At 43.1% G+C, this 25,462-nt stretch overlaps 1 protein-coding gene across 2 annotated transcripts in view; it reads left to right on the top strand.

Moving 5' to 3' along the window:
• grid1a (glutamate receptor, ionotropic, delta 1a) overlaps nucleotides 1-25,462 on the top strand; it is a 130,265-nt gene that overhangs the window by 70,671 nt on the left and 34,132 nt on the right. For both annotated transcript variants that reach the window (XM_029835615.1, XM_029835616.1), the window contains exons 3-4: nucleotides 2,513-2,797; nucleotides 8,497-8,702. In XM_029835615.1, the coding sequence (XP_029691475.1) occupies nucleotides 2,513-2,797; nucleotides 8,497-8,702 (491 nt within the window). The remainder of the gene's footprint in view (nucleotides 1-2,512; nucleotides 2,798-8,496; nucleotides 8,703-25,462) is intronic.

Genomic DNA, 25,462 nt, shown 5'->3' with positions numbered 1-25,462 from the left:
GAACCGTGGGCTAAGTCACTGTTAACTAATGAGACAACCTTATTTAGGGTGTGAACTCACACAAACAGCCTACACTCACCACAACAGCCATTCCATCAGCTGTCACGTCGTTCCTGAAGGTGGCCTAACTGATATGATGCCTTTCACCTCTGCTCAGGTGGGCTCAGTGTCAGCTGTGGAGATGTGGTCTTGATGTTGGTGAGCCTTTGCTGTCGGTGCTGCAGGTTGGGGGTGTCTTTATGTTGGACAGCAGCTGAATGTTGCAGTTCCTACACAGAAAAGCTTTGTTTATCCTGATATTGTAGTAGTTTAAAATAGTTATGCACGTGTCACACATGTGTTGTTGTTTTAGTATTTATGGAAGAGTATGATCCCTTTGGTATGCTGACTCCTGTTTTGCTTTACGCCGTGCTCGTGAGACGACTGCAATGTGATGTCATCCGATTCTAGGAAGTAGCAAATGAGTGATTGTCTCTGTCCACTATGGGGAGGACATTTAAGTGTCATTATTCCACCATTATCATCATTGCCAATGACTGTGAAGCACTGCTGCCTGGTGTCTGTTGGATGTCTGCAGTATAATGGGACCAAAGTGCCCATTATCCAGCAAAAATGGCCGAAGGTGCATTCAGCCACACATGGGTGAAGGTGGACTTTAGATAAGAGCAAGAAATGCTCCAGTCCAGGTCCTGAACCTTTCCATGTGGACCTTGATGGTTTCTGTTAATGTTTTTTTAAGTTAACTTGATTAATAAACTTGAGAAAATGAACCAGTTCAAAAGAAGATTTGTTATCAGCTTAGAATGACCACACAGCGAATGTGGTCATTCTTAGTGTGGTCATTCCCAAACATTCTTAAATGTTTCGTGTCCTCCTAAAGTTCAGAGTTCCAAAACTTTGTGTTTTCCAGAGGTGGGGAGCTTTACAGTTTCTGATGTCTCTCTGCCCACTTTGCTGCTATGTTCCAGTTTTTTACACTGGTTACAAATGGCCCCACAATTTCCACATGTTGACGGATGCCTCCTGCTGCCGAGCTCTCCTCCAGATTTTTATCCCAGACCACAACTTCCATCAGCCTTTCGTGCTGCCTTCAATATTTGAGGACCGGCCCGATGAACATGTGGGCTCACACATACAGGGAGACTCTGGATCTGCTCCCACACAGAAACAGAAACATCCTTCATACTTTGAAAAGAACAGTCAATGTTCTGCTCTCCCAAAAGGCCAGAAAAAAAGAGAGCTACAGATAAACTATCAAGAAGTTCCTTCTCTGCACTCCTCTGTGTTCCACAAGAAGCCTCTGTTGGCACCCCCCCCCCCCCCCCCCCCCCCCCCACCACCACCATTATTTAGTGCCCCCTGCTCTCTGATTTACACTGCCTTAATGCAGTCCTGCTCTCAGTCAGCAGATGAAACCATCATTTCTCACATTAATAGTTTCCCCTCTGCTGTACAGTCACACACAAACCAATTCCATTCAACAACCTACTTATTATACTTCTTCCATTCCTCCTCTATTCATCCCTTTTAGCTTCCTTTCAGACCTTTTGCCTGCACTTAATGACTCTTTTCTGAAGCCACTGTTTATTAATCTCCTCCGTCACACCTTCTCTGACATAATGATGGATTTTACCAATAAGTACTGTACTTAACGTGTTCGCAGGGCGCTTCATTGAGTGCTCCGTTTGCATATAACATTGCCACATTAATGCTTTGTGATTATTGTTTCACCCTTGAAAAGCAAAACCTTTAACGTATAACAGCTGCTGCTGTGAAATTTCAGCATTTCTTGTTCTCACACATTTATTACTGTTTTACAAAATGTACATCACAGTTTTTTGTTTTTTTTTTTAAAAAAAAGCTTTTTTGTTTATGTAAATGCTAGGGTAGCATTAGTTGGATATTAAACCATGGCTGATATGTTTTTCATCCGAAGTAAATTAAGTTACAAATTGAAAAAGCCCCGTGGAGCCAGAAACACTGACATGAATTTTAATTGGAACATTAGCTGTATCCTGTCCTGTGTCAAACACAGAAATTAAACTTTTACATGGTATACAACAAGCCCAGATCTTCCTGTTTCACATCATCTAGAGGAAAATTTAACAATTCCATGTTTATGAGTGCAAAATGATGGCAGTCAAAAGCAGCGGGAAGACAGAAATCTACATAACTTTAAAATAAGAGCTCTTTTGTGTGTGCATGACTGTGGGAAATATAGGTTTAGTCAAGTCTACGACCAGAGACAACAAAACCACCGTCTCAACTTTATCTTTAAAAAATATCTGTTATTTTATCCCAGAAGACATGTCCTAAGAGGATTTAAAACCCACATAACATGTAAAAAGCATGTCTGTGCCTTTACGCGTGTCTGTGCCTTTAATCCACATTGCTTTACAGATTTATGAAAGGCGTGTGTAAAAGTCAAAGCCTGTGTAACTAGCTTTTAATTTTTTTAAAAAAATGCATGAAATATTAAGCCAGCAACTATTCCTTATATCTCCTCTTTCAGCCTGCGAGTTGATGAATCAGGGGATTCTGGCTTTGGTCACATCCACCGGCTGTGCTGCTGCAAGTGCGCTGCAGTCGCTGACGGATGCAATGCACATCCCTCATCTCTTCATCCAGAGGAACGGGGACGGGACCCCCCGCACCGCCTGCCAGCTCAACCCCAGCCCCGACGGAGAGAGCTACACTCTGGCTGCACGTCCACCTGTGCGAATCAACGACGTCTTGCTGACTCTGGTGTCAGAGCTGCACTGGCAAAAGTTCATCATCTTCTATGAGAGTGACTATGGTGAGTTTAGACTGTAAATGCATGAACAGCCAGACTACATTAAACTACATTAAAGTTAAAACTTTGTCTAGAGAAACAAAACAATATCCCAGCTCTCCAATTCCTATGATGAGGGTCCACTAGGTGTGAGCCTGTCCTTCGTGGCCACTCACAAATGTGTCCCAGCAGGCTGCTGGATATTCTTGTGTTTCATCACTCCTGCACTAACTCCCCCTGTGGACCAGGACATTCCTGACCTACATTTGGCTAAAGGCTAAAGGACTGTGGCTCAGAGAGGGACCAACCAGACAGCTGAAGGCCAAATCAAGGATATGATGCTGATTCAGCCTTTTTCTAAAAATTTTATCAAACTGCTTGCTAATCATTTTCCTTTATTTTTTCTTTGTAGTTTTTTGTCTTAACAAACTAGCTTTCTAGCTGTCTTGCAAACTGTTTTCCCTCTTTGTCACTGGTGTTCGCTGTGTCCTTTTAATTACCGCTCCTTGGTTTGTGCCCTGGCTCTTTAGAAATGGTGTCCTTTTGAAGAGAGAAAGAGAAATAAAGTAAATCTACTTTTTGCAGAGCTGTGAAGATTAAAGTGACATTTGATTTTACCCCAGGAGGTTTCAGTTTGACCATTTAAGCATTTGTAAAGGCACTCAGGTTGTTCTACACTTGTTGCTTTAAAGGTTGAAGAGGGAGAGGAGGAAGGTTTCTGTAGACCGAGAGATGAGAGGAAAGACAGGAGTCCAGAACCCAGAGTCAAGACTCAAAGCAAGACAGATGGTTGACTTGATGCAGAGGAAGCTGGATATACTGTATGTTCAGGAGATCAGGTGGAAACAGGTGGATCAGGTGGAGGATGACTCTGGAAGGCAGAAAGATGAATTGAACAAAGACAGAGCAGAGAATGAAACGGTGGCAGCTGAGACAGGATGTTGTGGCTCTCATGGAGGAATTAAGACGGGTCCTAGGTGGAATTGTTGGCTGGATAGCTACAGCTTAGGTGATTGGGGGACAAGTAGGAGAGAACGTGGTGTGAAAGGAAAGTAGAAATAAAGACTTGATGGTGGAGTTAGGTAGTTCAGGAGCATATTCAGGGAAAGAACTGAGAAGAAGTAGGAAACTGAGAGGAGAGTAGACAGGAGAACAGGGAGATACATCAGAAGGTGAGGTTAAGTTACAAAGGTGAAACGACGACATATGATAACTTGGACACCAGGACGTTCAGTGGGGAGATGAGAAGGTGTTGTACAAGTTAATGAGGCAGCGAACAAGAGATAGTGAGAACGTGGAGCAGATTGGTGTGAACAAGGCTGGAGATGGTGAGGCTGTCTTCTCGAAGATTAATAGAATGAGGCCATCAGTGGGGCAGCACATGTTAGATGTTGTGGAGGTAATGTCAGAGAGGAGATGTCCAGAGGAGGATTAGAGAATACATCAGTGGAAGGATGCTGAGGATGGAACTGCCAGCCAGGAAGCCTAGAGGAAGACCATAGAGGAGGAATAGAAGAAGATATGAAATAGTTGAAGTAAAATTCACCATCTTGACTTATTTTCTGTTTTCACGCCTGAACTGTCACCTCTGCATCTCTGAGAGAACCCCAAATATTCCAATCAGGAGATCACACATGTAACACTGACTCACACTTTCATATCACACCAAGTCTACATTAGTAGCAGCGTCCAGATTTTTGGATCTCTGCAGCTGCCAGAGGATTGGCTGTCATTGTGTAAATCTCATCCTTTTCTTGGTCCTGGGCTACTTTATGTTCTTCCACTTACACAGCAACCATCAACATGGCCGCTCCTTCCTGTGCGCGCTCTCCCAGAAGCTCTCCATCTTTATTCACATCAGAGGTTCACCCACAGTTTGCACTCTTGAAAAATGCAGATGTTTTCTCTTCTGAAACAACATAAAAAGATGAGATTACACTGCATGTTTGAAAGGGCTTTAGTTAACTACAACTAAGGTCATAGTGAGATGTTTGTCTCTCAGCTGCAGTATGAAATCTCGCCTTCACTGTTTTAATGACATCACACCCTTTAAAATGATGGCCTAGAATCTTCAAGTGAAAACCCGTCGAGATGGAACCTACTTAGAGTACATAGAGGCTGACAGCAACAGTCCAACATTGTTCTGGGAGAGATAACAAATGGGAATTCTGTTTGTAACAAAACAGCATGTTTCCCTGTGCTAAAATAGGTTTTGCTGCTTTTGCACCACACGTTTAAGTGTTCAACCTATGTGTATTTAATACAGAATTTAGGAATCAATACACACATTAAGTAATTGTCATTTTAAGTCCTGTAGTATACCAGAAAGCAGTCTGAGTAAAATGACTTAAATGTGTACATACAATTATGTGATGGGGGAGGGGAAGACCATCTGACCCACTGATTCCACTAGCTGTTGCTGTGAGAGTGTGTAAGTCAGCTCCAATCAGCTTCCTCTGCAGCCTGATGTCACATATCACGTTCAATCAGGACAAAAGTTAAAGCCCCGCATGGCAATTATGGACTAATGTCCGCAATAAACAGTTAAACAACGTGAGAGTGGAGGACATTCTACACAAGATTAGGATGGCAGAATATTCCCTCCATAAATGTAGAAGATGAAAACACAGAGAAAGACGTTTGTCGTTAAATTGAAATTAGAGTAATGATTTGGAATGTAGAATCTTGTCAGCACTAGCAAGCACGTGTCACGTTTCCCTCAGCGATAATTAGATTAACTGAATGTGACTCTAACAACTCACAGTTGTGATCTACGATCAGCAGTGCGTAGCTCCAGCTGGTGTGGCAAACCCTGTGTGTGCCGCATGATCCAGGATAGTAATCTAAGGGGTTTTCAGATGGGGAAGATCACTCCTCTGATATTTAAATGCTGCGCTCCAGAAATGCAGACTGTCAGAGGAAAAGAGCATTCATGCAGATGTTCCTCAGAAACATGGCTGCACGTGGGTCATTTCTGTCATCTAACATAAAAGAGTTAATGTTGTGTGATGGATGAGCAGATGTGGTGGACTGTGCTGTGCCATCAGTCTGCTGATGGTGCATGAAAAGCAGATATGAGAAGAGATATGAACGCCTTACTACACTGGCAGTAGCACTGAACATAAACAGCTGCACAAAGTCATTATTTAGCATCTATTCTATCCCATTCATCTTGACAACTTTATTCAAAGCTCTCACATATCTTTAATCATCCTGTGTTTGCACGGGTGGACCCACACCCGCTCTGCTAGGAAGGCAGCCATCTTTGTGTTTTATTAAAGTTAAACTGTTGACTTTGCTGTCAGACTTGTAGCTGAGTTATTGAAGGGTCCCCAGAAAATAGCTCCTCTCATCTGCTGCATCAGTATCACAAAAGCCACGTTATGTAAAGAAGTGCTCCTCTTCTGATTCCATTTGTCATGGAATGTCACGGAATACATTTTTACCACTTAATTGTATTCAGAGTGTGTGAGTGGGTTTCGTGTTCTTTCATGAGTATGAACAATTACCATTTTTTATCTACAAAGTAAATATAACATTAGATCTAGGCAGCAGACCGTGATATGGGTGGCTCTATAACAGCATTCTAAAAACAAAGCTATGAGAGTAAAGTAGAAGGTAAAGATGGAGCCTGCTGAATGTTTAATATGATTGTGATTCTGCTTTAGATGCAGATTTAGCTCTGAGTGCAAATGAAAGCCACCATAAAATATTTCATCCTATTATTCTATCAACAAAGAAGCACAAAGGCGCCACTTAGGGAATCTGAAGGGTTGATTCTTTTCGGAGGGACTCCTCAGGGGTGTCTGAGTTAGCATCCACCTGCTAATGACAGTGAAGGAACCACATCTGTCTCTGCAGCCGTCCTGATGACGGCCTCTCCGTTTGAGCAGCGCATTAGGATGAGATTAGGTGCCAGACTGATTAATGCGCATTTGAACCAGAGTCAGAGGTTGTTCCAAATGCAGAAAATGTATTACATGAGTTGTTACCACCACACACGAACACACACGCACACACACACCATCTCCCTGCTGAGACCATGAAGAGAATCAAACACGACGCAGAGACTCACATCCTATAACTGGCTTTGTTTTATCTGAATTTATGTGCCATCAAGGCCAAAATGTTCACAGTGGACAGCTGCCAGCCCAAATGATGCAGATGATGCAAATGATAAACGTAGAAATTAGCTGGAATAAAATTGTTTAATGAATGATAAAGTAGAAGAAAAATGATTAATTGAATGAGAAAGCGTTCTACGATTATGGGGACCACAAAACCAAAGGTCAACCTGGGTCATCTAATGAATCAATTAATAAGAAGACAAACAACTCTGTGTTTCATCACAGCCAAAGAAGAAGAGGAAATCTAGAGGGTTTGATGCTGCCCGAGTTACTTTTATTTTCCAATCATTCCAGTCATTGAACATCTCATTCACTCTTGTCTTGAAAGCTACAGAACTACCCCATACACCACCTCATGTTTTTCATCCTCCTGCAACAAACCTGATCTCTCTTTTATGAGAATCATCAATCACACCTGACTTACATCTTTCTTTATTTGCCAGTGTGTTAAAACTGCTCCCAAGCAACATGAAATTCACTGAACTGGTGAAGTTGTGTGACAGGAAGTTGTTTATGTCTTCACACGTCAAACACTGTGTGTTTAATGATAATGGAAGTAAACATGTTCCTGCGTTTCCATCTATTGTTCCATATTAATGGACATTATTTGATGCTGGATGCACTTTGGGGGGTGGGGTTGGGATCATGATGCTGTTGAAATGAAATTATCAGTGAAAGTTTTCAATAAGTCATTTGGTTTTTCAGTAAATTCAGACTTCTGGATTAGTCATTTCTCAGTCTTTTTTATGATTTGGTTCTGCAGTTGAAGCGCAGCTTGACAGCTCAGTAAAAACTCAGCCTTTTGATCACAATAGGCTCATCACTTCGCTCTGCGATGGGAGATGCAGCCTCTGCTTAGTTACAACTGGAGTAGGAAGGAAACTCATTTCTCTCTCTCTCGCTCTGTCTGTCCTGAAGTCGCACATGCACATTGAGTCAAATCTGGTAGGTGGCGGCAGAATTCAAGGAGAATACAGTTCAGACTAATGAAAAGAAAGCTTTCAGATGTTTTAGAGGAGTAAACAAAAATCCTGACTTAATCCAGTGTTAATCCTCTTTACTGTAGCAATCTATGACTGTCATGAGGAAAATCCTGCTCCTGGTTCAGAAAGTCAAAGTCGTGCTTGCTAGCTTTCTCTCAGCTCTTCCTGCTATAAAAACTGTTTCTTAAATTATTTTCCTCCAATTCCCTGTGGATAATTACATAGCACACAGAACAGTAGAAGACAAAGAACTGTGTCTTTACACTGTTGTGGATGTTCCTCTAGTTCTCCTTCGCGGACCAGATCATGTTTAACTTTACACAAACTAGTGAATTTATAGGAATTTTCACAACTTTCACATTCACCGCCATCTTCAAGATCTTCTTCCACCCTGAGTTTAATGAGTCTGACTCATGGACCAACCAACACCTTCGCTCACACCTCCGTCGCACCGTTCCTCTGCCCAACTGCTGCGCAGTAAAGCATCGGCAGATTTCAGTCTCAGGGTGCTGACGGCCTGTGTGGTCAGGAAGTGACGTCTCAGGTTGTGGTTCCCTGTGCTCTTCTCTGTTCCTGTTCTTCTTTTATGACACTTTTCCCCTCCTCTCTTCAGATATCCGTGGTCTGCAGACCTTCATGGACCAGGTGTCCAGGCTGGGTCTTGATGTGTCGCTCCAGAGGGTGGACCGCAACGTGAGCAGAGTCTTCAATGACCTCTTCAACACCATGCGCACAGAGGAGCTCAACCGGTACCGCGACACTCTACGAAGGGCCGTGTTGCTCATGAGCCCTCGAGGCGCGCAGGTTTTCATCCACCAGGTACGGCAACACTGAGGATTTATAACCATGGCAACTGATAAAGTCTGAAATTAGATTAGGTCACCACCAGGCTGGCTCATGCACATTCTGCATGGGCATATAGCACACATATACTGTATGTGTACCATATCCATATCCTTTCTGGGGTGAAAAGGGAAACACTGGCATGGGCCAGGATTCTGTTTTAGCAGCTATTTTCAAGAGTGTAGCTGCTCATAGGCAAACAAGTAAAAAACCACACTGGTTTCCAGGGTTAATGTATTCATTAATAAATTGTTTAAATTGAAAGCCTGGCAGATGTGAGTTGATGAGTGTGCAGAGGCTTCTGACTTTTCTTGTTCTAATGTGCTGCATCCATTTTATTCCAGCCAGAAGGCAAATTCATCTGCAGCAAATCCATTTATGATGCTCAGTTGGTTCCGGCACCAGCCATTGTGTATGAATCCAGTATTTACTTCTGGGTGTGTTACTGAACCAACTACGCTGCATGCAGAAGACTCAAGCTTGATTCTCAAATCAAATAATCAATCTTTATTTAAATAGCATCTTTTACAATCAAAATTGTTTCAAGGCGCTTTCCAGAATCCCAGGGCCTGACCCCAGACAAGCAACAGTGGCAAGGAAAAACTCCCCTTTAACAGGAAGAAACCTTGAGCAGGACCAGGCTCATGTAGGGGACCCTCCTGCTGATGGCCGGCTGGGTAGAGAGAGAGGAGAGGAAGAGGGAGAGGAGAGGAGAGGAGAGGAGAGGAGAGGAGAGGAGAGGAGAGGAGAGGAGAGGAGAGGAGAGGAGAGGAGAGGAGAGGAGAGGAGAGGAGAGGAGAGGAGAGGAGAGGAGAGGAGAGGAGAGGACGGGCACAGAGCACAGAAACACATACAAAAATACACTATTTATACAGCGGGTCAGCGGGGCCGGAGGTCATCATGCAGCTCCGAAGGCGGCGATACCTGTCAATGAATACAGAAGGGAGGTGGGGGGAGAGAAGCAGAAAAACTACACAAGAATCAGCATAACTAGTCTGCTTGACTGCTTGATTCTGGTTATAGAATGAGAATAATGTCTGACCTGCTGTCAGCTCAGTGCTCATTACAGTACTTTCACAGTGTATTTCTCTTGGTGGGCAACCTTTTCACAGTTGTCTTAATGTCGCTGGAAATGAAAAACTTAGCCTGTTTAGGGAGTCATGACTGTTATCTAGTCCACTATAGCCAAAGATTTCCATTTCACTGGCTCCAAATGAAGCTGTCTGAAAGGCTAGCAGAGATTCTACAGTCAGGTGAAAAAGTCAAGATTGGGCTAAGATGGATGTTTCAGTAAATATTTTGCCCTTTGGAGCCAAGGAAGAGGGAGTGACCCTCTCAGGCCCCTGCTTGTGCTGAGCTATACTGCCCTGTCGCACACTCGTAATCTTTTGGGTTATATTCCTGTGAGTTATATACTGTTCCTCGTATAGTTATCATGAAGCATCCCAGGGAGTGTTGCATTTGACAGATCATGCATGTGCTTCTGTGAATATATAAATAAATTATTGGTAGAGAATCAAAGCCTCATAAATACTACCCATATTGGGAGGGTATCGTGTGAATATGCTAATAAGAAAGCAGAATAATTGATGATGATGCCGTTGAGAATTCAGGCTTCAGGAATAGCTGCAGCATAGGAAAAAAAGGGTTGCCATGGTGAGAGAAGCTGATTAACATTCATTTAAAACATTTATCAGAAGTGACATTCTTGTGTATTGTCCTATATGAGAAAAGTGCATATTACTGCATGTATCAACAAAAAGGACCAAAGCGAACATTTGAGAGATGCAAAATAAGAAAAACAAAACAAAATGGATGGATGGATGGATGGATGGATGGATGGATGGATGGATGGTGGATGGATGGATGGATGGATGGATGGATGGATGGATGGATGGATGGATGGATGGATGGAATAAGCTGAATCACATGGTGTTGTTAAATTGTGTTGAATGTGTGCAGAAAACACTAATGTACTAAGCTAGCCGCTAACCCGGATGTACATGTATGACAGGGTCTGCGTATTCTTCAGAATGTTCTGGGCATTACTTTCCTCCCCGTCCAGACAGTTGCCATCTCATTTCTCGTTCATATTGACCATGATGAGATGCAGCATATTCTGTCAGCTTCAGCGCCGCCTCGTTCTTGACACCCAGCTACTTTCTGCCCCTTCATGAGAGGAGAACTTCCCTTAAGTCACGCAAGCCCTTCAAAGGAGCCACAAAGTCACATTTTAAACTTTCAACAGCCACATTTCTTCTCATTAAACCTACATTTTTAATCACAAGATGCTCGTTATGTATTTGTCTAGTGCAAGTGTTTATAGTGGGGACTTTGGAAATAAAACTGTTTGCTACCAGGGAGCTTCCCAGTGTTTCTCTTGTGTTCTAATCCTCTCTCCACTTGTGGGACTTGATGTGCTGAAGCTTGATGTGAAGGGAAGCAGAACAGGTGGTGTCCTCTGGCGCAACATACTGCAGGCACAGCTGATGGATGGAGCGGCCTGGTTGGGCGAGGTTTGCCGTCTGTGCAGCAGGTACAGTGAGCGACTGACGTGACAAGTGCCACTGCCGGACTCTGATGAAAGAAAAAGTGGTAGTGGAGGGAAAGAGGAAAGGTCAATAAATAGAAGGTAAAGGGAAGCGCGACGGACCTCCTACAGAATAACACAGCACCTCTATGACGGGTTGTCTGGGATCAGAGAGCAGGAACACGTCTCAGCCTAGAGACTGGAGCTTGTGGGATAAGAGCTGTGTAGTTTTACTGTTTCATCAACAGATTTGTCCGTCATAATTTTATTCCATGACCAGCTGATTAAAATGAACTCATGAGACATCTGAGTATGGGGCATAACAAGCACATCTGCTCTTGTCAGGGATGGTGTTGTGATGCCAGAGAATCGTCCGTCTTATTGTCAGAAACACTTGTAGACTTTGATTTAAATGCGGCTCGAGCTGACAACCTATTACACGCTGGTTTGTACAGAAGGAGCAATGATGGCTCTTCCTGCTGAGGAAATTCATTGCCTTTGATATGACAGCTCATTGAAACACAACACACAAACACACACACACACAAAAACACACACACACACACACATAAACAGATATGCACATGAGAATAACATGCACTTTGCCTACAATCAGTCAGAAAAATCAACATATCTCCTGACAGTAAACCTTCATGTTATTACGGTACATATTTTTGTCCCTCACATTTCTTTACCGAAGTAAAAGTGCACAATGCTGGACAAACAGTATGAAGATTTTCCGCCATGATCTGGTGAAATTGTGCAGATATAATCCTCTTCTTTAACAGCTCTGACTGTGCAACTTTTGCCTTGTAACCCTAGTCGATTCCATCAGGTTTGATCCAGGGTGAGATGGCAAAGTTAAATTGATAAAGTTTTTTAATTTGGAATCTGTGCAAACAATTGGAGCCAGCTTTTTCTAGAACTATTTCTTGGTTGATTTACATACATTTTGACCTGATGGATCTCTCCTACCTTGTTGTTCACTGTTGTAGAGAAAAGGTTTCTGATACTGGGTGCCATTATGTACCTGCAGGCTCATATTCCAAATAAAATTAGTCCAAGAATTAGGCACTGAGGGACGCCATGATGGCAGATAAAGACACATTTATTGGTTGATTGAATCGACAGGGCAGGATTCAGTTCACTATGAAAGAAATACCTGATTTGTCCTTTCATCAGGATCCCTGAAGTCAGAGATGCCGAAGCTTAAATATTGAAAGAAGCTCTTGCTGAGCCACACATTTTAGGAAATGGAGGAAATTTGACTACGGTCCTTTTTTGTGGTTGGAATGTGCTCTTGTTCTCCATAGCTTAATAAAACGACTGAAGATTTGGTCTGTGATACAACCCAGGAATAAACTGTTGCAGTGTTCATTCAAGTATGTGAGCCCGATAAAGGATTATGGAGGTGGGCACATCACGACCCTGGAGCAGACCTGCAGCCTTGAGCTAATGTTTTCATTTGTCCAAGGTTGTAATTTGCAGCTATTTCTGCTTCGGTGCTAAAAAGCATCTACTGTTAACAGCAGAGCATCAAGTGGGTTCACAGTGGTTGTTTAGGGGCCTTAAGGTCACTGGAGCAGAAGTTTTTTTCTGCAAAGAGGCTGAAAAATAAACTGATGTTCAGTTTTGGACTCTGGTAATAAATGGAGCATGAGGACAGTTTTCCTGATCATCTTACAGTCGTGTTCTGGCACCATGCTGATTAATGTGACACAAAGACAATGATATTGGTTGGTGTTGGCACCAAACGCATAATTTGCCTCCACATAGAAGAACAAAAGAATGCCAAAAAAACATACACAGCTACAATCGATCACCCAAAGTTTCCTCCCCACCACCAGTTATTTTCTCACCCAACGCTGCTAATGAAGGAACCCAGAGTATCATCTGGAAGGCAGATGAACAACTCATGATGTCAGAGTTTACAGAGGCCACAAACAAAGCAGCAAGATTTTTATTTGCAGTTAAAGTTTAGAATAAAGGGCAGTTTTGAGATTAGCGTATTAGATATTTCGGCTCCATATAACACTTCAATCCTGTTCTATTTTTGGCATATTCGTTTGAATTAGACGTCATTACACTGACAGAACAGCTGTCAGCAAAATCAATGATTTAAGAGCCAGCTTCAAACCACGTTTATGTGGTAAAACCCAACTGGGGACTATGTGGGAAATTACAGGCGTTTTGATGATCAAAGAACTCTGAGCCGAACACTGAAGTGGCCAAAAACAAGGCTGAAGAAGTAACTGAGAGAACACAACGGCCATAAACTGGCACTTCAGACACCTGGAAATGGATCTGACAGCTGCATCCAGATCCCTCTACTCTACATCTGTGATGAATAAAGCTCCCTTTGCTCCTCTATCCAGGAAATCACACCCAATGTATATAAAGAAGAGCTCTCTGTGACCAGGGCTCAGTGGGACCGTCCAGGCCACCCCAAATAGGAACCTTGATATCCGTGGTATCAAGGTTAACCTTGATCAGGTTAACGTCACCTCCTCCCGATCACATCATGATGCACAGCCACTGCACTGGGGGGGAGACTTTACCCCCCAGTTATTATCTGTCAAAGGCCAAAAAGGTCTGTGAAGTTTATCTTGCTCGCCATCTTCTCCCTTTTGGCTTCGCACTACCGCCTCTGGACCGCCATCGTCTCCCTCTGACCCTCCTTGCTGTTCCTCTATTCCATTTTCCTCCCAATAACAGCGTGACAAATTGAGCTTGCCAGAAAACGATCCATCATTGTCCTGCGTCTCATCCTCCTCTGCCCTCTGTTCCCTCCTCTTCTGTCTCTTCGTCTTTCTTTCTCCTGTTGTCCCCATTATGGGACAGTCTTCTCTTTTCTTCATCCTGTTTCCCCCATCACTAATGGTTTCATGTTTCTATCTACACAGGCACTTTATCTTACTACCCTTGCTTTTTTCCCACACCTACAGTATAACCTCATCTTCTTTTGTCCTGTCTCTTATTACACTGTTTTGCTCAGGTCTCGTTTGTGAAATAATACCGACATTATCTCCGCGTTAGCTCTCCGATCGCTTGCAGACACATTATATATCTTTGCACCGGCAACTGTCTTTATGCCTGTATTGTAATATAATAACTATAATAAGAACAGCACAGTAACAGGCCTGAATATTAGTGGGGGCATAATGGAAATGTCATGTTGCAGTTTTTGTATTTAGCCAGAATTTCCTGGATTATAGAAAAGAAAAATCCATTCATGGTTCTTCTTCTGGGAAAACGCTCATATTCAAGGAGCAAAAGGAATATTAATCAAGGAAAACACTTGTGTATCCAAACTCTGATATGAAATCTGAAAGCGTTGACAAGCCTTTACTTGATGGATTGTTATTACTTCCACTAGTATGAATCATCTGCTGAAGTTAAAGAGATTTTCAGAAATAATTTGCCTTTCCATAAGTAAAGCCAGGGGATTAAAAGTGTGTCGCATTTGAGGTGACAGTTTACCCTGTCACATTAATCAAAGTAGTGAGACTTTGTCAAACGTGGTAAAGGGGCTTTTATTATGGGGGGGTGTAGATGACTTGCAAAGCATTTTTTTTACTTAGGAAAAAGGAGGAAGTAAAACTAATGGTTAGATAATGACGAAGTAAAAAGCTGCATGGCTGCTCACAACTGCTCCTGGATCAGCTCAGCTTCAGCTGACACACTCCAGGGCAGCGCCCGAACCAGCCGTGACACCGGCTGATAAACCTTGATTGATGTTTGTGATTATGCGTCGTGCTTCCCGTTATTGAAACAGTGAGCCTCTTGGGCAATTTTACACCTTTTTGTGAGGGGGAGGGGTGTAACAGCTAATCTCATAAACTGGGACCAGTGAAGACTGGCTCATTTATCTGGTGACCTTCTGCAGAGTGTTGGGGTTTTGTTTTGGCAGCAGTGCCGACAGAGGCCAGCTCATCCATGTGTGATAATTATTTATGTTCAGGTGAGCAGTTCTGCTCTGTAGGAACAAAAACACTTAGATGTCTGTACATTTTAATAGCTGTATTAGTCTGTATAGATGTTTCCCTGCAGCATAATATGAGATGCAATTATATCAAAAATCCTTTAATATTGTAGGAAAGTTCTCAGTGAAATGGTTGCTTTGGGCCTAGGATTATTGCTCAGCTCCCAAGTGGCAACCACAAAGTACAGTAAGAGTTGTAACGGTAATTGCAAAGCCAACCACTTGAAAAAGATGTAGTGTGCAGGTAGCCACACAGCCTCACCAATTCCCAAATCTCTGGGGAAATGTTCAATTAAAGCTCAGCCCCAGTGGAAGCAAAATCAGTTCTGCCCAGGTTTGCAGTCTTGTGTCACTTCTGATTTCATTTCCTGAGTTTTGACCGACATTGTTCCATCTTCTCTTTTGCGAGTCACCTCCAGAAATGAGAGGATGACCATATTCTCAGACAAGCAAATTATTTAAGGTGATAAAAGCTGTCATATCTGTTGGCAATGAAAGGAAACCTTTATCATCAGATATTCTATTATTATTATTGGCTGTGGGACATCAGTTTAATAAATCACTCTGCATTTTTATTTAAAAAAACACAAAATTAAAGAAAGGAGGGGGTTCTAAGGTTTCTTCATTGTTAAAATACAGAATTGTGGGATGAGAGAAGATGGGATGGACAGGTTATATTTCTGTGAATTAAAGATTTTCAAGGTTCCCATTTCAGTTTCTTCTGTGATCTTAAGTTATGTTGTTGAAGATCAGCCAAAGAATTTGCAGAACAGTTGACATTTGACTTTTAGTTCATAAAATGTCATCTCTAACATTTTTCCTGCTATTAGACGTTAATGTGAATTTCTGTGCTTATACCGTATTTTCACGACCATAAGGCGCACTGTATCAAAAGGCGCAGTCTCAGTTATGGGTGCTATTTCTGTATTTAAAACATACATAAGGCGCCACCGTATTATTAGGCGCATGCTGAAACATACAGTAAAAAATGTCAACGGAAGTAAAACAGTGAGTTTCGACACATTTATTGAACAAAATATTCATTCTTCCACCACAAAACCATCAAAGTATCTGAATTAAACAGCTGCACTATTTCAATGTCCAACATCCCGAATTCCTCTTCTTAATCATCTGAATCGGACTCACCGACCGGTTCTGGTTCGGCGTTGATTTTGTGAAAGCTCTTACAATACATGAAGACGGTATCATAGCCCATGCGTCTACAATCCACCCACATATGGTGGCATAACTTGCCCGCCGCTGCCTCATAGATGTGGCTGGGCTCAGTTATCTTGTCGCGGCAGTAGGTGCGGAAGATGGCCACCCTCTCCTGGTAATCCGCTGGCAACCGCGGCGCAACAGTTGTCCTTGCGCGTATGGAGAGATGCCGCCGCCTCATAAAGCGAAAACACTAAGATTGCTCGATTGCCATTTTCAGCTGCATATTCGATGGCCTGCAGTTTAAAGTAAGCCTCATACGTGTCTTGCTTGACCGGCGCCATTTTAGGGGATCCTTTAGCGTAGGTGTGCCGCTAATCGATTGGCTGAGCGTTTACCATAGTGCACCCACCAAAGGCGCACAGCAGATTTTGGAACTCAGTCCACACACAAGGCGCACCATATTATAAGGCGCACCATCGATTTTTGAGAAAATATCAGTGTTTTAGTTGTGCCTTATAGTCGTGAAAATACGGTATATGTCGGAGGTTGTAAGAAAGTCTGGCGTAAAAAGATTCTGACCTTCTCATTGGACTATTAAACTCTGGTCTTTCTCGGATTCAACAGGAGAGAAGGTCAGCAAGCACAACCTTGCACACAGGGTTCTGGTGTAGCTCAGAACTCAGGCCCCTGCTGTGGACCTTCCTCACTTTCTGATGAGCAGCACAGTTCAGTTCAGCTGTGTGCTGGTTGAAATGGGCCTTGACCTGGCCGGTGTCCACCCAGTGGGGTCAGTAGAGCAGAGGGAAGCAGCCTCGTCGCAGCTGATATTTGTGTGTCTGGCTCATGTTTTTTCATCGAAAAGTCAAGTGGTGCTGTGCACTTGGTGTCTTGTTTTACTCTACTGAGAATACAGATTAACACTGAAGAAATATAAGTCCACAATAACCAAAATAGAATTCAATGACGCTGTTCCTGTAGGGATCCTCACAAGAACCTTTTCAGGGGTTTGATGTTTTTTCTCAGTCGTGCATGACCTTCTTATCGTGTCACCATTGTATTGATATTTCCACTGACTGTTTCAGGCTTCAAACACTCACCCTTACACATGAAGTTAAGTCTTATTGATTTTCAGGCTATAACTCTTGAAATATTGAGGAATACTGACTCATCACCTCAGCACACAGTTATTATAGATCCCAAATCAATGAGTGAAGTGATCAATTTTCCAGTAGCTCATTAACATCTCACACAAAAGCCTGCTGCTCTGAGAAGAGCTGCTCCCACCAACCTATGGAAGTCTGTGAACGCTGTAATTTCACTCCTGTCTAGTTGATGATTTGGGAGCTCGGAATGGCAGACCTTACCTGAGCTTGATGTAAATTCCCAGCGAATCAGCATAAAAGCTGATGTGTAAATGTGCACACCAGCTACAGTTTCAGCCTGGATTTCACACTCTGCCATGTTTGATTTATTGGGCCAACACTTGATCCTGTTATCAGCTTTAATTAGAGCGTAATTTAGAGCTCCTCGTTTATATCCTCGCGCCAACAGTCGTGACGTCAAAAAGACCCATATTAGAAAAGGAAAATGCAGTTTTAATTTCTCTGGCACTCATTTTTCTTTTTTAAATAAAAATCCTTCCATTTTTATTTTCATTGTCACTTTCAGTCACGACCCCATTCTAGTGATCTGTTCAACACTGCCCTCTGAGCAGGCTGAAAATGAAATCAGATCAGAGGTCACCAGGTAAACAGCCAAGTGATGTATCAGAATAAGGCCAACTGAGCAAAGAAGGATAAATAAACACATCTCTATCATGTGCAATTTTATTTCAAACTGATCACCTTTCTTTCTTTCTTTCTTCCTGCTGGTGGTGGAAGGAGTGTGAGCGGGAGAGAGAGCAAGAGATTGTGAAAAAACGAATTTTCCTAATTCTGTCCTTTTCTGTGTGAGTGTGAATGTTTGTGAATGTAGTTAGATTTATTGTGTGTTTCGTATTTATTTATTAGTTTAGCAAGTGCGTGTGTTGTTTTGTGGGGCGGCCGCACGCATGGTGGCCAACGCCAGCTTAACCAGTTCGTCCAGGTGACTCTGCTGATGCAGCCGGCAGCAAGGATTACTTTGTCCAACGTGCTGCCGTTCGTCAGCAACAAGTTCCTGGCAAGAGAACTGTCCCGACATGGGAAACTGGTGTCCCCCATCAGAAAATTATTGTCGGGCTGTAAATCACTGCTGTTGAGACACGTGGTGTCTCACCGTAGACAGGTCCACATGGTCCTGAACAACAGGGCGGAGGAGGTCAACTATTGTTTTGTCGTCCATGTGGACGACTTTGATTACATTTTGTTTGCAACCTCCTCTGCCCTTATATGTTTCAACTGTGGTGAAGAGGGACATCTGGGCTTGTCTGACTCCGCCACCGGTGCCACCGCGTCCGACCCCGCTCCGGCGCTGAGGCGTCGGTGGTGCAGTGTGGAGGGGGCCCCCGCTGTTTTGGACGGAGCGCAAATGAAGTCGAAGGCGGAGGGAGCCGGAGTGAGTGTGTGCGTGAGACTGAGGTGAGTGGAGAGAGGGAGAATGTGGAGATGGTGGTGGAGGTGACTGGTGAGAGTGGTGAGGCGGGGGAGGTAATTGATTTAACTGGGGTGGCAACTGAAGTGTTGTGCATGCTGGGTGAGACTGGTGATGGAATGGGTGAAATAAGTGAACTGGGTGAGGCAGGAGAGATGGGAAACATGGGTCAAACAGGTGAACAGTGTACAGCGGTAGGTGAAGTGGGGCAGGTGACAGGTGAGCGTGGGGCGCCAGGAAAAATGGCTGGCGAGGTTGGTGAGGGAGGAGTGAGCACAGGTGAGCTGCGTGAGGGAGGTGCAGGTAGAAGTGAGGGCAGTGGGGGGGGGGGTGTCTGAATGGCGGCCTGCTCCCACAAGGACAGTGGAGACAAAAAAGCTGGGCGGCTGGAGGATGCAGCCACTGCCACAGATACCAGTAACCACGAGTACACGTCTGACGGCAGTAAACTGTCAAACACGGTGGTGTACAGTGAGAGGGATGATTTGTACCCCCCAAGTATGATCAAGAGTTTCCTAACACAGACTAAAGGTATGAGGGGCCCTGACCTGGGGATATACTTCCCCGACAAGCTCCTCTTCATCCAGTCAGCAAGCCACTGGATTAAACACAGAGTGGGTAGGATGGATCTTGCTGTATCGGACCAGTGCCCATTTCTGTTCCGGACGAGAGACTATATTCCGTGTGTACAGTGAGTGTGCGAGACCCACTGTACTTTTTTTTTAATGTTGTAAAAGGCGCTTCCAAATCAATTACACATTGAACAACTCCTTGTGGAGTAACTGTTTTGTTGATTCTATTTATTTTATTGTCAGTACTGTGTTTTCAACTGGGTATGTATTTTGAAAATAAAGTATTTGTGTAAAAATCTACAAAAAAAACTTTCTTTCTTTCTTTCTTTCTTTCTTTCTTTCTTTCTTTCTTTCTTTCTTTCTTTCTTTCTTTCTTTCTTTCTTTGCTGTCATGTTCACTCAACTAAAGGGGGTGTCATTTCGAAGCCTTTTGCAGGTTATAGCATCATGACTTTTCTATCAGAACTACATTTTCATCTTCTCTTTTCTTTTTGCCTGAAACTCAACAGTAACACAGACATCAGTGTGTTACAAGCTGCTCAAAACAACCATTAAAAGAATAAAAGGCGCTCTGAGGGACTCGCATTATCTGAGTTCTGCCCAGAATGCAACACAAACATCAAACGGAGCTGCAGAATCTTATTGATCACAGATTCTAATATGCTCCCAGCTCAGGGAGGACCAGTGAGGCATGTCATTAAGCCTAATGGCAGATGCCTCAGATGGCAAGGGTGGGAGTGGTGCCTTGGGGCTTCGGGGTGTGTGGCGTGGCAGAGAGACGGTAAAGAGGTGGAAGTCAGTGCCCTGTAGAATCTCCTGCAGATCCTCCATTCAAACAGGCTTTGTTCAGCCCTCTATTCAAAAAGCAGTAATTGCATCATTTTTCAAGCCCCTTGCTTCTGTCTGTCTGCACGGCTGGCACCATTAATCAAACTAATGGAGAAGTAAGTGATTTCAAAACATAGGCTTTGATCATGCACCTTCCACCCTCTCCCACATCTCTGCCCTCTCCCAGCTCTGGGAGCCTCTATCCTCCCGCCTTTCTGAATCTTTCTCTTTGGTAAGAAAAAAAGCAAGTGGAAATTTAGTTTTTATATTAAATCAGTTCTGGATGCTCTGAATGGACAAAGGAGCCTTGCTGCTGCATATCCAGTTTTGTGCTTCTCCAGCTCCTTTAGACTCGATATCCAGGATTCCACCTCACCGATAATGTGCATAGGAGGTTTCAGGAAAGGGTCAGTTCTGATAATTAGAAGAATGTCCTAAGAATTGCACTTAGGATACTTTTTATTGCCCTTGATAAAATGGATTAAATTACAGTGCTTCCTTGGGACAAGACTGGAGGCAAGAGGATGCTCATAAATTATGGCTCTTCCCAACAGGATATGAAATATCAGTGGCAAAAAAAAAAAAACCTGATTGGTGGTACAAAGTTGGTGGTACAAACACAGATGCTTTACTGGGGCAAAGCCTTGTGGCTTGATATTCCGTCAATTTCTCTGATTGTTTTTCTGTCTCTAAAGACCTTTAAAGTCCCTCAACATGTATGTTGGTATATGTTCTTCTCAGCTGACTGTGGGGGAAAACAGGGTTGCGCTTTGCTTTTTGTCTCTCTGGAGGCCGTGTCGAGTCAGAAGTCTCCTGCTTTATTCCTGCTGTGGTTCATTCCTGCCATACTGGAATTATTAGGATGGCATTCTCATGTCTTTGTTCCTAGTTCACCTTCGTTTTCAGCTTCCCACTGAACATCTAAGGTATCTGATTTGTTTGTTTGTTTGTTTGGGATGACGATTCCACCTGTGTCCTCTCTCCTGAAGCTCTTTTGGTTTTAGCTCTCTCTGCCTCTGTTCACTTTAACTTTCTACTCTCCGTTTTTGGCAGCTGATAAAAGGCTGGTTTGTTTCTCTCCCAGGGTTTCAGAGATATACTGCTCCCTTCATTTAGGGGCCTGGCCTACACCTTCACCATCTCACTTCTGAGTGTCTGGGTTTCTCTATCAGGCTAAATCAGACCAAATGTTGAGGAATAAACCAAACCTTCATGTAGATTAGAGTCCAGATGAAACAAAGTGAACAACTGAGATTCTCAACACTGCAAAGGCTCTTCTTATTTGATATAACACCAAACGAGCCATCTCACACTTTTATTTGACTGAAGCTGAAGAGCTGGGCAGAAACTAGTTTTAAATAATGCAGACCTAATCCTGAATCATTTTGTCTAGTTTTACCAACCGTGGCCTGTTTTCTAGAACATTTGTAACATTTCTCAGAGGACTTTATGATCATATGGTGGGGACCTTTGGCTCATGTTGGAGCCAAAAGACTCGGAAGAAAATGCATATTTAGCTTCTGGATAGTAAATAACATAAAAAATTGATGAGAAAAACTTGGAGAATACATTAGCAGAAAATGAGAAAATAGAAGTGTTGCTGTGCATGAGTAAATTATTCAGAATGTTTTGTTTTCCATCTCACAGACCTGAACCCATCTAAAGAGCTCATCGCCCAATATCGGCCACGACACATTGCATCTGTGAACATTCGCCTGACCATATCTGCTGATTCTCCCGACTTTCTCCGTCTTTCTGACACTCTTTCTTCCATCCCATCATTTCCGTTATTAACACTGACACCAGCTTTCACAGGAGAGCCATGTGTGTGCTTTTATTTCCCACAATTCCTCCTCAGAGTGTGGCTGTATTTTAGAAAGTGTGAACACAGAGTGTAAATCAAATGGCCGGTAGCTGGATAAGCCAGACTGAGAGGAGCTGAGGAAATTTTTAATGTTATAATGAGGCTATGGCAGATGTTGAAAACTGGCTTCTAAAGGCTTCTGCACAAAAGACTTTCAGGAAGTAGAAGCGAGAGAATACTGTGGTGGCAAGTTTGAGAGTGGCTCTCTGCAAAGGTGACTAAAAGAGAGTCTTAATTTTTTTTATCTTCTAAATAAAAATGATGCGCTCTGAGGATGCGTTGGAGGGGTTTTCAGGAGTGAAGTTGTGTCTGAAGAAAAGTTTGGTGATTCATCATTTCATCTTAATGGTGTTTTAAGATGAATTTTCTTGCTGTATTCAGCGAAGTGACTTGAAGTATAGTACATTAGCTAATGGAGGCCATGAAATATTTAGTGGCATTACAATACCAGTTGTCTTTTGGCCACTCCTTCAGATTGCAAATTCAAATTTGAAAAGACTCATCAGCTTTTTAAAAGTCTAATCCTGTGTCCAATAGTTGAATCCACCTTTACTCTCTTTTAAAATACCCTCCTGTGTGAGCAATGGGAAAAAACACTGACTGTGCATCCAGGAAATGCCTATACGATAACTCTTAGCCAGGCAGTTTCTTCTTTCTTTTCTCTTAATTATGTGGTTTATTGCATTCATTGACTGTACACGGAAAATTAATTATGCATCCAGGTGCCTAATTCATGTTCAGAGCTTTAACCAAGTCCATAGGATGGAACTGTGTCTGTTTGGGAAGGTGAATATTTAACCTTTGCGTGACTGGAGCGAGGTCGGTCCTGCTCCTTCCCCAGGGCCAGGATGCAGTCTGCCTGCAGCAAACGTCTTCAACAAAAGCTCGTCTGCAGTGCAGTCACAGTACCTGTCGAGTTTAATGGAAAGTAACCTCCTGGTGATGCATCTGTGTAAATGTTTTTGGAGGTCTGCGGGGTGTTAAGGCCTCGTCCATTGCTGATTAAAACAAGCAAATCTTTGCCCTGCAGACTCCAGCGTGGCTCCTTGCACTCAGGAGGCTCTTAAAGCTGCTGCAGTATTCATAAAATGAAACACTTAGTTTTAATCTTGTTAGTGTCTTTCAAAAATATCCCTCATGACGTTTTTGCACTCTGTGCCCACAATATGTGCCTTTCGCAAGGGCGTTTAAAATGTGTGTGCATGTTGGGCTCCTGCAGCACACATAGGAGCTAAATGGTTGGGAACATACAGATATTTGTACACAAAGAAATGCAGCTGCAATAGAACATGTGCTGGATGTTTGATATGTGGGTACATTTATATTCATCAACAACGTTGGCCAGAGCATTAAAATGTTGTCATTCTGGTTACCTCCTAGAGAGGTCGTTTGCTATTCCACTCATGGCTGGAGCACAACTCTCTGGGTAGAAAAAAAAAACATGCAGAGAGAAGTATAACAACCTTGGTGCCTGGCTGATGGGATCGTGATTTGTTTTTAATGTTGTGCATGTGCTTCAGAGGACCGCCGGCTCTTGATAATAGTGGAAGGTCAGAACCGATTTGTGCGTTCAGACGAGCAGCCAGGCTGACTTTCATCAGCTGCTGTATTTTTGGAAGAAGTCACCATCTTAAATTTGTTTTGTACACATGTTCTTGAATAGTGATAAGGCCATAGATCACTGGCGGACAGTCCGAATTTTTTTTGCTACATTGTGTCAGCTAAGTCTGCGTCCACACACGTGCGTTTTGTCCACCTGGGCATTTTAGCACCGCATTTGAATTAATCTCTGACCACACAAGACCACACAAGCACAATTTCACCCTGAGCATGCACAAATAAATACACTCAAGGGCGCCTGTAGTGGAAGTAGCCCCGCAGATTAAAGAGTCGGAAGGTTCCTCTGCAACAATTTTAGAGGCAATATTGTGATTTATTTATGGCAGACCTTGTTTTTCTGATATTTTTTGTGATTTTTCCAGACTGAAAAAAATGGTTTCAACCAAAGGAAACTGAATACAAATGCTTTGTTAAACCTCTTTGTCAACATGCATTAAAATGAATGTAAATGTGTTGCCAGAGTTGCCAAGGTGGAAACATGCGTTATTCAAAATGAATCAACCTCCTGCTGACATGACTTTTCCATAAAGAAGAGGTTAATATTGAAATGATTAGAGTTGGCTGGAGCAACAATAAGGCAGAGCTTCACCTGCAGAGACTAAATGAGGTAAAACCTGCAGCTCAGAAATAGTTATCACATCTGTAACATCGATTTTTATATTTAAGGTTTACAATTTCTATTTATAGACAAAGCTACATTAGCCTGTAGGAGTCAGAAGAGACTCCTGTTGTGACACAAGTATGAAGAAAACATCAAATAATCCTGCAAACAGAAATCAAATGAAGAATTGTGGTGTATTATTTTAAATGAAAATAAGATAAATAAATATAAATAAAATAAAACAATTTTGAATCAAAATGGCGCTGTCCCAGGCGGCAGCCAGTAGTAGCAGCTTCCTACACTTAATTGTTCTTTTTTCTAAATTTTCGTAGTGTTTGCTATACTTGTTTACATTCTTTGCTATTTGGAATTTACTTTCTTTCATTCCTTTTATAACTGGAGTATTCAGACACCATGTTCTGGAGGCTCGAATACTTTTTTCTCTGTTTTGCGGCGCTTGGGTTATTCGCGGCCCCCATCAGCTGTGCCGAGAAGCGAACCGGTATTGTCTATACACGAGACCAGCTGATGGCTCTAAGACCACCATCCTTCGTGGTCGGAGAGAAGGCCCAAATCCCGAAGGAGCTGAGGAGGAAACAACGAGGGAGTGAGGCTAGGGTTAAACAGAGGATGAAGAGGCGACGTTTTAAACCCTGCGTCCCCGCGGTCATAACGGTGAATGTCAGGTCCCTGGCAAATAAGATGAACAAGCTGGAGGCGCTCACACGGACCCAGCGGGAGTACAGAGAGGCCAGTATCATGTGTTTCACGGAGACATGGCTCCATCGACTGATACCGGACTCTAATGTGACGATCGCTGGTTTCACCACTGCGAGCGGACCGAGACACCACCACGGCCGGTAAGAAGAAAGGAGGGGGACTTGCCGTGTTCGTTAGCAACAGGTGGTGCAACCCGGAGCATATTCACGTCAAGGAGCGCGTGCGCAGTCCAGACGTGGAACTTATTGCTATCGGACTCCGACCATACTATTTGCCACGGGAGTTTA

Source organism: Takifugu rubripes, chromosome 4 (genome assembly GCF_901000725.2).
Source record: "Takifugu rubripes chromosome 4, fTakRub1.2, whole genome shotgun sequence".
NCBI classification, from domain to species: Eukaryota; Metazoa; Chordata; class Actinopteri; order Tetraodontiformes; family Tetraodontidae; genus Takifugu; species Takifugu rubripes.
The sequence above is the reverse complement of the archived record's forward strand: the minus strand, read 5'-3'. Positions and strand labels throughout refer to the sequence as shown.